General features: G+C 49.5%; 1 protein-coding gene across 7 annotated transcripts in view; it reads left to right on the forward strand.

Moving 5' to 3' along the window:
• Nucleotides 1-13,206, forward strand: part of TRAF2 (TNF receptor associated factor 2) — a 49,271-nt gene that overhangs the window by 21,471 nt on the left and 14,594 nt on the right. For 6 of the 7 annotated variants that reach the window (XM_039506123.1, XM_039506121.1, XM_039506122.1 and 3 more), the window contains exons 5-6: nt 6,258-6,419; nt 10,055-10,129. In XM_039506123.1, coding sequence (XP_039362057.1) covers nt 6,258-6,419; nt 10,055-10,129 — 237 coding nt within the window. The remainder of the gene's footprint in view (nt 1-6,257; nt 6,420-10,054; nt 10,130-13,206) is intronic. The other variant, XM_039506124.1, reaches the window with a different exon arrangement.

The raw sequence follows: 13,206 nt of genomic DNA on the forward strand, positions 1-13,206 counted from the left end.
GGAGTGCCAGAAAATGTGCGTGGGAGGGGATTGGAAAGCCCCATCTGAAAGGGTCTGCTATGTCAGTGTTTACTTCTCAAAACAACTCAGTGTTATTGTGGTGGCTTTGCTAATTAATGCTTCTAGCATCTGGCTCTCTGAAAATGTAGCTGTAATTCAGTATCTTGGACGTTCAGATGAGTCACATGTCCCTTCTAAAGCTTTGATGAGACAACACTCCTCCCCCCCCCCCCGCAACGTTAGTTTGAGCACAGTTCTGTTTAAGTTTTCAGGCAACATTTGACAGTCAGTTGGGAATTGAAATTTTTGGACTCAGAGACTTTCTTCAGAGAAATGCCAAGGCTGTTATCACACACTTTTGTGTAAAAGCTGATGGAATTTAATTGGTGCTTTTGGTTCATGTTTAAGAAACTCAAAAGATTGAGATCTAAAGTAAACCCTGTTTGGGGAAAACCTGGTTTGGTGTGGATTTTCCAGTGTGTAAAGGGCACCAGTCCTGACTGTTTGCATTTTCTTCCCTCACACATTTCCTTTCCTGAAAGCCCCCGCCATCCTCAGACTAAAGTAAGAACAAAATTAATATTTGGACATTAAACTTTTATACTTTTGGGGCACAGATTTGGCTGATTCACCTTGTCCACATCCTTCCCCAAAAATCTGGAAGAGAGGTGGGAGCTGTGTCCTCTCAGGGCTGGCCAGATGTGATCCACAGAGTTCTAATTTATGGCTTGTTGGTGACCTCATCTTTCTTATGGAGGTCAGACCAATAGAGATGAAAAGTTCCAGCATGGAATGCTCCAATTCGATTCAAGTGATTGAGCAGCTTCAATCAAGATGAAGCACTACATGCTGGGACCTGGAGTATCCTCTGTGTTTAAAAGAGGAGGGTTGCTCCTTTATTCAAAGCAGGCAGGGCTGTTGGGCTTTCAGCAAGTTGACTATGTACTTCTCAGAGTTGCAGTATTTGGGTGCTTTTAAGCTGTACTGTTTTGCTGGTGGAGATAACCATTGAATACTGAGCTAAAACCAGAAAGTGGCAGTGTGAGAAATCTCGGTGCTGTTAGAAGAATCTTGGGACTGGTGGGTCCTCATTAGCAACAAAGGAGAGACTGAGATGGTGGTCTCCAAAGAACTGTGATCTGTAGCTGTTAAATGTAACCACAGTGATGGTCTGCAGAGCAGATCCCTTTAGACCAGTAGTTCTCAATATCTTTGGTTGGAGCTCCCTCAGGTGATGGATGGGTGCTATCTATTATGTCCTATATCTAGGGTCTTGTGTATTCTGTGGCTTTGATTCCCAATTTCCTTAGCAAGGTTAATTTAATCTTTTTCCATGAAATGAAATTCACTGTATCTGAAGCTGAATGTGAAGACAATGCGTAGGCTCCAGCTGGTCCGGAATGCGGCTGCCTGCCTTCTCCATTTAGGCCACCGCGTGCACATCAGGCTTGTGTAGTCTCTGTGTTTAAAAGAGGAGGGTTGCTCCTTTATTGTGCTCAAGTCCCTTCACTGGCTCCTAGTCAGCTTCAGTTTAAGGTTTTGGTCCTAAGCTTCAAAGCAATTCATGGATCAAACTCTAGCTAGTTCAAGACCATGTTTTGATATATGAACCACTGCAACAGCTGAATTCCTCTGGGACAATGCAGCTGACAAAACGCAGGACAAAGGACATGAGAGCTAGGGACAAAGCATTCTCTGTCCAGGGGATCCTAGTTTTGAATGAACTTCCAGTGGAGATTAGGCAGATCCAGAGTCTGACGGGCTTTGGGAAATGCTGCAAAACCCATCCTCTTCAAAAAGGCCTTTTCCGTGTGAGCACAACACTATTTGGGGTCGGGAAGGAATTTTCCTCCGGGGTAGATTGGCAGTGGCCCTGGAGGTTTTTCACCTTCCTCCGAAGCATGGGGCAGGGGTCGCTTGCTGGTGGATTATCTGCTACTTGAAGTCTTTAAATCATGATTTGGAGCATTCAGCAGCAGAGTCAAGGGAGAGAATTAGTTCAGGAGTGGGTGGATCGGCTTATGTGGCCTGCATCTTGCAGGAGGTCAGACTAGATGATCATAATGGTCCCTTCTGATCTTGAATTCTATGATTCTATGATTCTAAAGTGCTGACACTCCTTTGTGCCCAATAAACTGAACCAACCTAAAAGCCCCCTATGCCAAAAGTCAATCTAAAACGAAATTAATAAAATCTAAAAAATTAAAACCCAAACCCTCCCGTCAGAGTATGTACCCTGGGTCTCAAACATGCGGCCCGCCAAGCTCCCCATGTCCCCCTGCCCACCTCCAGGCCAGGGGTGGGCAAACGACATTTGGCCCATGGGATTGCCCCCCGTGGTGCCGCGAGCCCCGCGCTGCTCCCGTAAGCGGCTGGCAGCCCATTCCTTCGGGCCGGAGGGGAGGGGGGAGGAGGCAGAAGGCTCCTGCGTTGCCTCGCTTCAAGGTACTGCCCCCTGCAGCTCCCATTGGCCGGGAACAGGGAGCTGCGGCCAATGGGAGCTTTGGGGGAGGTACCTGGAGGAGCAGCAGCGGAGCCCTGAGCCCACCCCCGCTCTCCCAGGGGCTGTGGTTCCGGCTGCTTCCTGGAGCGGCGCGGTATGCACGCCGCTGCCACCCTGGAGTCGCTCTAGGTAAGCGGTGCTGGGCTGGAGCTTGCATCCCACACCCCTCCTGCACCCAACTCCCTGCCCTGAGCCCCCTGCTGCACCCCATGCCCCTCCTGCACCCCAACTCCCTACCCTGAGCCCCCTGCTGCACCCCTCCTGCACCCCAACTCCCTACGCTGAGCCCCCTGCTGCACCCCACACCCCTCCTGCACCCAACTCCCTGCCCTGAGCCCCCTGCTGCACCCCTCCTGCACCCCAACTCCCTACCCTGAGCCCCCTGCTGCACCCCACACCCCTCCTGCACCCAACTCCCTGCCCTGAGCCCCCTGCCACACCCCACACCCTCCTGCACCCCAACTCCCTATCCTGAGCCCCCTGCTGCACCCCACACCCCTCCTGCACCCAACTCCTGCCCTGAGCCCCTGCCACACCCCACCCCTCCTGCACCCCAACTCCTGCCCTGAGCCCCTGCTGCACCCCTCCTGCACCCCAACCCACTGCCCTGAGCCCCCTGCCGCACCCCTCCTGCACCCCAACTCCCTGCCCTGAGCCCCTGCCACACCCCATACCCCTCCTGCACCCCAACTCCTGCCCTGAGCCCCTGCTGCACCCCTCCTGCACCCCAACTCCCTACCCTGAGCCCCCTGCTGCACCCCACACCCCTCCTGCACCCAACTCCCTGCCCTGAGCCCCCTGCCACACCCCACACCCCTCCTGCACCCCAACTCCCTGCCCTGAGCCCCCTGCTGCACCCCTCCTGCACCCCAACTTCCTGCCCTGAGCCCCCTGCTGCACCCCTCCTGCACCCCAACTCCCTACCCTGAGCCCCCTGCTGCACCCCACACCCCTCCTGCACCCAACTCCCTGCCCTGAGCCCCCTGCTGCACCCCAACTCCCTACCCTGAGACCCCTGCCGCACCCCACACCCCTCCTGCACCCCAACTCCCTGCCCTGAGACCCCAGCCGCACCCCACACCCTCCTGCACCCCATCCCCTGCCCTGATCCCCTGCCGCACCCCACACCCCTCCTGCACCCAACTCCTGCCCTGAGCCCCCTGCTGCACCCAGCACCCCTCCTGCACCCAACTCCCTGCCCTGAGCCCCCTGCTGCACCCCACACCCCTCCTGCACCCAACTCCCTGCCCTGAGCCCCTGCCGTACCCCACACCCTCCTGCACCCCAACTCCCTACCCTGAGCCCCCTGCTGCACCCCAACTCCCTACCCTGAGCCCCCTGCTGCACCCCACACCCCTCCTGCACCCCAACTCCCTGCCCGGAGACCCCGGCCGCACCCCACGCCCATCCTGCACCCAACTTCCTGCCCTGAGCCCCCTGCCGCACCCCACGCCCCTCCTGTACCCAACTCCCTGCCCTGAGCCCCCTGCCGCACCCCACACCCCTCCTGCACCCCAACTCCCTGCCCTGAGTCCCCTGCTGCACCCCATGCCCCTCCTGCACCCAACTCCCTGCCCTGAGCCCCCTGCCGCATCCCACACCCCTCCTGCACCCCAACTCCTTGCCCTGAGCCCCCTGCTGCATCCCACACCCCTCCTGCACCCAACTCCCTGCCCTGAGCCCCCTGCCACACCCCACACCCCTCCTGTACCCAACTTCCTGCCTTGAGCCCCCTGCCGCATCCCGTACCTCTCCTGCACTCCCTGCCCTGAGCCCCCTGCTGCACCCCTCCTGCACCCCGACCCCCTGCCGCACCCCTCACCCCTCTTGCACCCCACACACCAACTCCCTGCCCTGAGCCCCTGCCACATCCTGCACCCCCTGGTGACAGGGAAGGGGCAGCGTTGGAAAGGGGCAGGGAAGGGATGGGAAGGGGTGGGGCCTCATGGAAGGGGTGGAGTGGGGGCTGGAGGCAGTGAGGGGGGTGGTGTCAGTGATGCGGCCCTTGGGCCAATGCACTAGACCTCATGTGGTCCTTGTGGTCATTTTGAGTTAGAGACCCCTGGTGTATACCCTAAAAAGGGAGAGCCAGAGACTTCAAGAAATCCACTGTGAACTTTGCTGTTGCTATGGATGTTACATGGAAGGCATTCAGATCCTACAGTGATAGATGGAGACCCATTCCATCCCCCTACCACACACAGCCAAAGCTCACAGTTGAAAACACGACATAAAATTAATCTCCGATTCTTTTTGACAGTGATTTGTTCTGAGGCTGGTTTATTCGTCATGCCCTCCAAATGGCTTGGCCTGAGTGCCCCAGGGAAGGGATAGCTTGTTGCTGGTATCAGCTGCTGTGCTGCTGTTCTCTAGGTAGCCTCATTCACCAGCTGACATGTCCGGCTGCAAGCTGGGCTCCAGCTCACCAACCGCCTGCTGCCAGGCTCCATGCAGCAGTGCATGGACTATGCACTGTAATCCAGTTAATATCCACTTGTGAGGAAAGTGGGAGAGGCAGCCACAGCAAGGAGGGAGGCAGAAAACAAAATATCAAGCATCTGGCTGTTGCAGAGTGGCAAATTCCGTGGCAAAAATGCTGATTTTTTTTTTTGGCATCTTGGGAAAAATGCCACATGCCAGAGCCAGAGAATCTGGGGGTCCTTGGAGCCCTGATTGTGATAAATGAGGCCGGTCCCACCTCGTAGAGCTATTGCTTCAGTCTCTCTGCAAACTAAGGCAGACATCTGTCTGCAGATTATACTGGGCACCTCTTCAAGATTTTTCTCCACAATTATATGAACTAGAAACTTTTTAAATAAAAGCTGGGATTCTGGAGCACAGTTCTGCCAAAGGGGTGAATATACAGAATATCTGTTGCAATCACTCTGTTATTAGTTTTCTTTCCTCTTATTGCACTCTCTCTTTCCCTCCCATGGTGGCTTCTGCTCCTGATGGCATTCCCCACTGTCTCCAGAAGGCCACATGGTCTCTAGGGTGGGGAGGAGGCTCCATGAGGCTGGGCCACATGTAATCTCATGGCTGAGCTGAGGGCCATGGGAGCAAAGAAGAGACGCTTGGGCCATCGGGCTGCTGGCAGAGCCTGCAGCTTTGTGTGTGCAAGCTGTTCCTGTGGACAGCTGCAGTAGGACGCTCCAGGGGCAGCATGGTATGGTCTTCAAGGAGCAACCTGCAGCTGGGGGAGAACATTTGCAGTAGTAGTGGGGGTTATGCAGACTGCTCCACCCCAGTACTCTGCTGTGTCCAATGTGCCTCTGGCAGCCCCCCTCCCCAATCTGGATAACACTCGGATATGACACTAAGGCTTTGTCTACACTAGAATCTTAATGACAAAATTTTTGTCATTCAGGGATGTGCAAAAAAAACACACACTCCCCGAACGACAAAAGGTTGCTGACAAAAAGTGCTGGTGTGAACAGCGCTTTGTCGGCAAGAGAGCCCTCCTGCCGACAACGCTATCACCGCTTGTTGGGCAGCTCTCTCCTGCCAACATACAGCAGCTACACTGCGCGCCTTTTACCGGCACGGCTGTAGCAGCACAGATGTCGCTAAAAGGTGTGTAGTGTAGACACAGCCTTAGTGAAAATAGAATTAAGATGTTAGTTTCCTTTGCCCTCTTCGTGTAGGCCCAGAAGAGCCTTTCATCCTGAGATCCATTAGGAAACGGGCTTTACGCATCTGCATCTGTGGGTTTTTTATACGGTTGTATTGAAATGTGCTGCTCTTGTTGTCACAGAGCTGCCATGAAGGGGACTGCCCGTTCATGCTGATTGAGTGCCTGGCATGTAAGGGAATGATCAAACTGAATGAAAAGGAGCGCCATTCGGAGCGGGAATGCCCCGAGAGAAGCCTCAACTGCAAATACTGCAAATCGCTTTTCTACTTTCCTGACATTAAGGTATGAGCGTCACAGCATAAGCACACTGCAGGTATCCTTACAGCGAGACCCACCTAGACATGCACCCTGAGGCAAGGGAGCAAGTGTGGAGTACTCTCCATTAGGGTAGATCATTGTATTAGCACTTCTTGAGAGAAGCAAGGATCTGTCTAATCTGAAATTTATGGTCCTGTTGTAACTAGCTGCTAGGGTGAATCACAATCAATTGTGTCCTGAACAAATGTTCATAGAGTTTCTAGATTGGCACTTCCAAGGGTCTTAGTTACCCTGAGTGACTTGGCAATCAATTAAGCTAAAAGAAGACCACAAACTCAGTATAGAGATCCTCGAAGTGGCTTGTACAATGGAGCAATCTCTGGGCTGTTTCACTGTCACTTTTAGGGAAAGGAAGTTATTTGCAAACTAATGAATACTTCCGGCTTTACTTGAGTGAGAGGAGTTAGGTGTTGCTTTGCAAGATGCTAACTTGATCCAGTGTTGTCACCGTACTGTTGGTGCTGTTGCATTCTTAGCATCTGATATGAAACCAGAATGTGTGCCGTCCACTGACTGGTGGGAATTCGATAGCTGCAAGATCAGCCCCTCAGTGTTTAAGCAAGACTAAAGCCTTTCCACTTCCCCTGTTCTCTTGGGTTTTCCCAGTCTGCTTGCAGGACGATAATGTAATGGGAAAGGAGACTGTTGTTATACAGCCCACTCTGAGAGTAATCACAAGCTGCCTAAAAGTGATGGAGATGAAACCTTGACCATTCAAGGGGGTTAAGCTCAGTGGTTTGTGCATTGGCCTGCTAAACCCACGGTTGTGAGTTCAGTCCTTGAGGGGGCCATTTAGGGATTTGAAGCAAAAATCTGTCTGGCGATTGGTCCTGTTTTGAGCAGCGGGTTGGACTAGATGATCTCCTGAGGTCCCTTCCAACCCTGATATTCTATGATTCTAAGTTAAAAAGACAGATTTGCCTTTGTGGCAGCATAGCTTGCCCGCTGGCAGGGACTGTAAATGCCATGATTGCTCCATCCCTGTGGAGTTAGATTGTAATGCATCATTCTTGAATGACATCCCCCTGCCTCTTTGGCCCAAGGGTGGGGTGATTTCCTTTTATAGGAAGTAAAAAAATAGCTTTGCTTTGGACAGCTTTCCATGGTACCTATGATTCGAGCAGAGAAGGATAAGGTGCAGGGAAAACCAGTGGAGAATCCAGAAAAATATTTCAAATATTTGTATGGAATTTTTTTGAAATGTGCCTGTTAAAGCTAATATTTGTAGATGTCTTAAAGAGATACAGCACAGTGCAGTTTCATTTACAGTGTAACAGCAGATTTGTGCTCAGTCAGTACTTCCCTTCCTGCCGGCATGAACAGAGTGTTGCCGGCATGAACAGAGTGTATCTCTCAGTGCATATTCAGTAGAATCATAGAATATCAGGGCTGGAGGGGACCTCAGGAGGTCAATCTGCTGGTGCTACTTAGAACATAAATGTTTTTTCCTTCATGGAAGATAAATGCTGTGCAGCAGTCTTAGACTGGCTGGGAGCTGGGTGGGGATTGAATGAGAGGGCTAGAATGGGAGAGTGGCTGGAGGGGAGAGGAGGTAGAAATGAGACTTGTTTGTAAACGGCAGACTAGAGGGAGGCTACAGCCCCACCCCATCAGATCTTCTATTGTATACGTTCTCCCTTTTGAAATAGTTGCTTTTGAGGTCAAACCTTCCTCCCTTTACTGAAGTGAAGTGGTGCGGTTACCAGGATTTTATGGGATAAGGAAGGGAATGAAGAAATTGTCTGGAGCCCTCTTAGGATAGGAGCGATTGCTGGTTGGGGAGGGAATCAACCCCTCTGTTGTGAGTGGGTTGAAATCACCCCCCCCCCCCCGCCCACCAACTTTTACAGAATTCCACTAATCCTTGGTATTGACATACACAGTTAACCCAGCCTGTCAGCAGACTGTAGCATTCGCATCTCCAGAGACATTGCAGCAGCTCTCTTGGATCAAATACTGTTCCTTTAACCCAAGGGTCGGCAACCTTTCAGCAGTGCTGTGCCAAGTCTTCATTTATTCACTCTGAGTTAAGGTCTTGCGTGCCAGTCATACATTTTAACATTTTTAGAAGGTCTCTTTCTATAAGTCTATAATATATAACTAAGCTATTGTTGTATGTAAAGTAAATAAGGTTTTAAAAATGTTTAAGAAGCTTCATTTAAAATTAAATTAAAATGCAGAGCCCCCCTGGACCAATGACCAGGATCCGGGCAGTGTGAGTGCCACTGAAAATCAGCTTGCGTGCCGCCTTTGGCATGTGTGCCATAGGTTGCCTACCCCTGCTTTAACCTATGGAAGGGAGAGAGTAATTAGTGAAACATGAATACGAGTTAGCAAATGGATTTCTTTTTTCGGTTTCTGATGTGGTGGTAGAAATGTAACTAGTGGTTTAAAAAACAAAACTAGTCTTTAAGAGTGTGAGTTTGTACACTATGAACTTGACCAGCATGGTTCACAAATAGTTCAGATTTTAGATAGCAGAAAACTGTGTATTTATAAAGGAAGTTAATTAAAATGAGGGCAGGGGACTGGACTTGGTGACCTATCGAGGTCCATTTCAGTCCTAGAATCTATGAAAAAATGAATGAGTTTCTAGTGCTAAGTGAACAATCCTATATATTTAATCTGTTTTAATCTGACTTGCAATCTGTGTATAAGCAATAGAACTCCAGCAGAATATCAGAAAAGATGACATAACCTACCTGGCACATAAGAGTGGTAGTAAAACACGTTGTCTGGATTTCCCTTTTGGGTAGGAGATTTTAACTTATACAAGGTTGAGTGCTTAGACATTTTGCTTATCATAGAACTAATGTAGGAAGAGAGGATTTAAGCACTACAGGAATGATATGAAAAGAAGAGAGGATGGTGTTAAGAGTTCCCATTTTAATTCTTACTGATAGTTTATCTGTTGAAGGATCAAAAAATCAGGTTTCTAGGGTCATTTTTGTGTATTCGCTTTTCCGTCCTAAAACAAAGTGCTTACTGCAGAACAAATGTGGTGTGTGTGGTTTTTTAAAAATTGTTATCTTTAAAATATGATTCTCTTTCTGGTTGGCTGAGAAGCACTTGCTTGGTGAACTGATCTGGACAATGGAGGCAACGTTGGAAAGCTCATCATCTGTAGTTGTCAAGTGTGGCTTTGGGGTTTTAATTCAGCCAACTGGTGTCCATCACGACTGGTAGATCATGGAAACTTCTTACCGGGAGGGTGAGGGGGTTTCACATAATTCTCCTGAACATGTGTTTTCCTGCAAAGCTACAACTGTAGTTTCCTCTTGATTATGTCATTCCATCAAAGAAGTAATTTGATTTTTTTCACAATTAGTGTGAGCTGAAACTAACACTCTTAAATCAAGCTGAGTACTTGGAAAGGCACCCAAATACCATAACAGTGTGGAAACTGCAATGTAGAAACATGACTTGACATGCAGAAACACCATGATTAGACCAGGATGTATGTGCTGTCACATGACTGGCCTTTTGCTAGTAAAATGTATTTGTAATGAAATATTGGATCCATTGAGTTTCATTCTTCACAGTGGCCTTATCAAAGCTGTTGTAAGTGTACAAATGGCCTCTTGTCACTTCTTTTACAGGCTCACGATGAGATCTGCCCTAAATTTCCACTGAGTTGTGAGGGCTGTGGGAAGAAGAAGATTCCAAGAGAGAAGGTATTTGAACATTCTTGTTTCATAGCACACACTGCATGTGGTTTGAGTTCTGACAGAATGTGACTTGAATTCTATGAGCGTAGAAGAGGGACCCTTGAGTTAGCCCATGAGAATGTTCAGTCTCTATTGAGGAGTGAAGGAAAACAATTAAACACATTTAATTTTGAGAGGCAGCTACCATTCACACCGTTACAGGGTTCCATAAGGCTCTTAGCACTGGTGTTGTCTCAATTTGTGATGCGCTATAATGACTCAATCTTTTCCCATGAGTAGTGAGTAACTCCACCTAAATCAGACTCTGATTCATGCTCTATTTGGGTGCTCACCACAGTTACCAGAGAGACTCTTTCCTCCTTGCACAGTGGGTAACTTAGCCTAGGTAAACATCTTTTATTGGACCAGCTTCTGCTGGAGAGCGAGACAAGCTTTCAAGGTTACACAGAGTTCAGGACTTGTCTCTTTCACCAACAGAAGTTGGCCCGATAACACATATTAGCTCACCGACCTTGTCTCCTAGGACCAACATGGCCAGAACAACACTTATCCTAGGTGATACAGTTGTGTTAACTGCTGTAGTTAGTAGGGAAAGAACGCCACTATCCCACCAAATGAAAGACCTACAACCCTTCAGACCTAGCATTAGACTCCACATCGATTGCCCAGAGTGACTCTTGGGACAAGTGATGAGGCGCTGAAGTTCTAAAACCTTGATTGTGAGTCCTTGTGGAAAAGTGTACCCCTCGGTCACTCTCCCATCTAATAACTGAGAGCTGCCTTGAGGCAGGAGAGAGTGTGAAAAGTTGGGTAAAGAAGGCTTCAGAGTGGACAGTAGCAGAGGCCTCAACTCCTATAGCCTTGGCATTGTGATCATTGGACGCTAATCTGCCTGATTCTGAAATCTGAAGCCATTACAGCTGACCCAGACTAGTACCAATAGGGAGCGGGACTTTCAGTGGTTTAAAGTTTTAACTTCCTCTCTCTCCAAACTTTTTGTTGCTCCACAGTAGACATTGTCCCAGCATAACCACGCTGCTGCGTGTAACTCAGAAAATAACTTGAATCACTAAGGGTTTATCTACACGGTGCGTTAGTCTGCACTAGAGGGGTGTAAATTCTAGTGCGCACTAGCATGTTGCACGCTAACTGGTCCACGTTGTCCCTGGTGGGGCACCGTAAAAGTCCCCCCCTCCCCCCGAGGTCATAGTGTAATACCTAGGGAACTTTTAGCATGCACTAGAGCACTTTTAGTGTGCGCCAGTAGGGTCCATACAGCCAGTTAGTGCGCAATGCACCAGTGCGCACTAGAATTATACCCCTCTTATGCGGACTAATGCACTGTGTGGACAAGCCCCCTAAGTGAGTGAGTCACCTGGGTGTGAGAGTATTTGTCAAATTAATCAACCCCCTTTTCATTTCCACATAATGAGGCGTGTGGCTGTGAATTGTCACCCAGTAAAGGCCCAGCATATCTAATTGGTAGAAGGAAGATTTAAAAACAGGATGATGTGTGCCAGTGCCTGTTTGGGCTCCCATGTGCGGTATGATTAGCACTAACAACTCCATGCTCCAGTGTAGGCTGTTGGCACTTCCCTCCAAAGGGTATGCAGCCAGCAGCCATGGTCCTGGAGGGCAGCTACCAAAAAGCCATTGCTATGCTGACAAGCAGCAGATTTTGGTGTGTACCTATCTCCACGAAGGATTACTGGACCCAGCAAGAGGGCACCTGCTTGTGGCAGAGTGTTTGCAGTAGGGACTCAAACAGGAAATAACATGAGCATGCTCCTGGTTCTTAGGTCTTTAACGCTTAGCTGGAAATAAAAATATCAAGCTGTGATGTGATCTCACCACACTGCATTGGGAGCCATAATTGTATAAAGTCATGTATCAGAGGGGTAGCCGTGTTAGTCTGGATCTGTAAAAGCAACAAAGAATCCTGTGGCACCTTATAGACTAACATAACTGAACCATCTACTCAGGACACTCCCTACACTAACACCGGAACAAATCAACATACCCTTAGAGCCCCGACCAGGGCTATTCTATCTACTGCCCAAAATCCACAAACCTGGAAATCCTGGACGCCCCATCATCTCGGGCATTGGAACTCTCACTGAAGGACTGTCTGGATATGTGGACTTTCTACTGAGACCCTATGCCACCAGCACTCCCAGCTATCTCCGTGACACCACTGATTTCCTGAGGAAACTAATTACAGAACCAGTTTCTCCTCCCTTGGTTTTCACACCTCAACTGCTAGAACAGGGCCTCATCCTCCCTGATTGAACTAACCTCATTATCTCTAGCTTGCTTCTTGCTTGCATATATAAACCTGCCCCTGGAAATTTCCACCACTTGCATCTGAAGAAGTGGGTATTCACCCACGAAAGCTCATGCTGCAGAACGTCTGTTAGTCTATAAGGTGCCACAGGATTCTTTGTATAAAGTCATGGGTTTGATACAGTGCACCATCTTGAACAGCCCCCAGGCACAGTTACACCAGAGACGTGAACTGGAAAATATGCGGGGGAGAGGGGAAGCTTTAAGACTCCGTGGCAGCAGCAGGACCGCTAAGGGTGGAATGGCACCCTTCCTCTTGAAACCTGGCTTTTGTTGGCTTGTCACAGCCATGACTCTGTTTTCTTGCTCAGTTACGTCCTTGTGGAACCTGCGCAGTTGAAAGTGTGTCCATCTGTCCAAAATGGCTAGTCCACCCCTGAAAAGCGTATGAGCGTCCCATATAGCACCACTTTGAAAGGGTTTGCCATCGGTCACACTAATGCCCATTGAGCTGGCACATTTTGTATGTGCTCCTGGGAAGGAGCAAGACCTTGCAGCCATTTTGTTTTAAAGGAGCTTCATTTTCAGTTGCAAAGGGATGTTTGAGCTCTGGTGAGAGCCGCAGTGAGGTCCCCACCTTTAGTAGGTGGCTTCTTGTCTTAACTGGCCACTTGAAAGTAATCCCAGGGCTTCCTGTGCAGCTTTGTTTGGCCAGATGCTAGGCTGCCATGTTTGTGTGTTCCCTTGGACAGTCACTGAAGACAGATCTCATTATGCAGGCCATGGTCAATTGTATCTTC

The sequence above is a fragment of the Mauremys reevesii genome, linkage group 19 (genome assembly GCF_016161935.1).
Source record: "Mauremys reevesii isolate NIE-2019 linkage group 19, ASM1616193v1, whole genome shotgun sequence".
NCBI lineage: Eukaryota > Metazoa > Chordata > Testudines > Geoemydidae > Mauremys > Mauremys reevesii.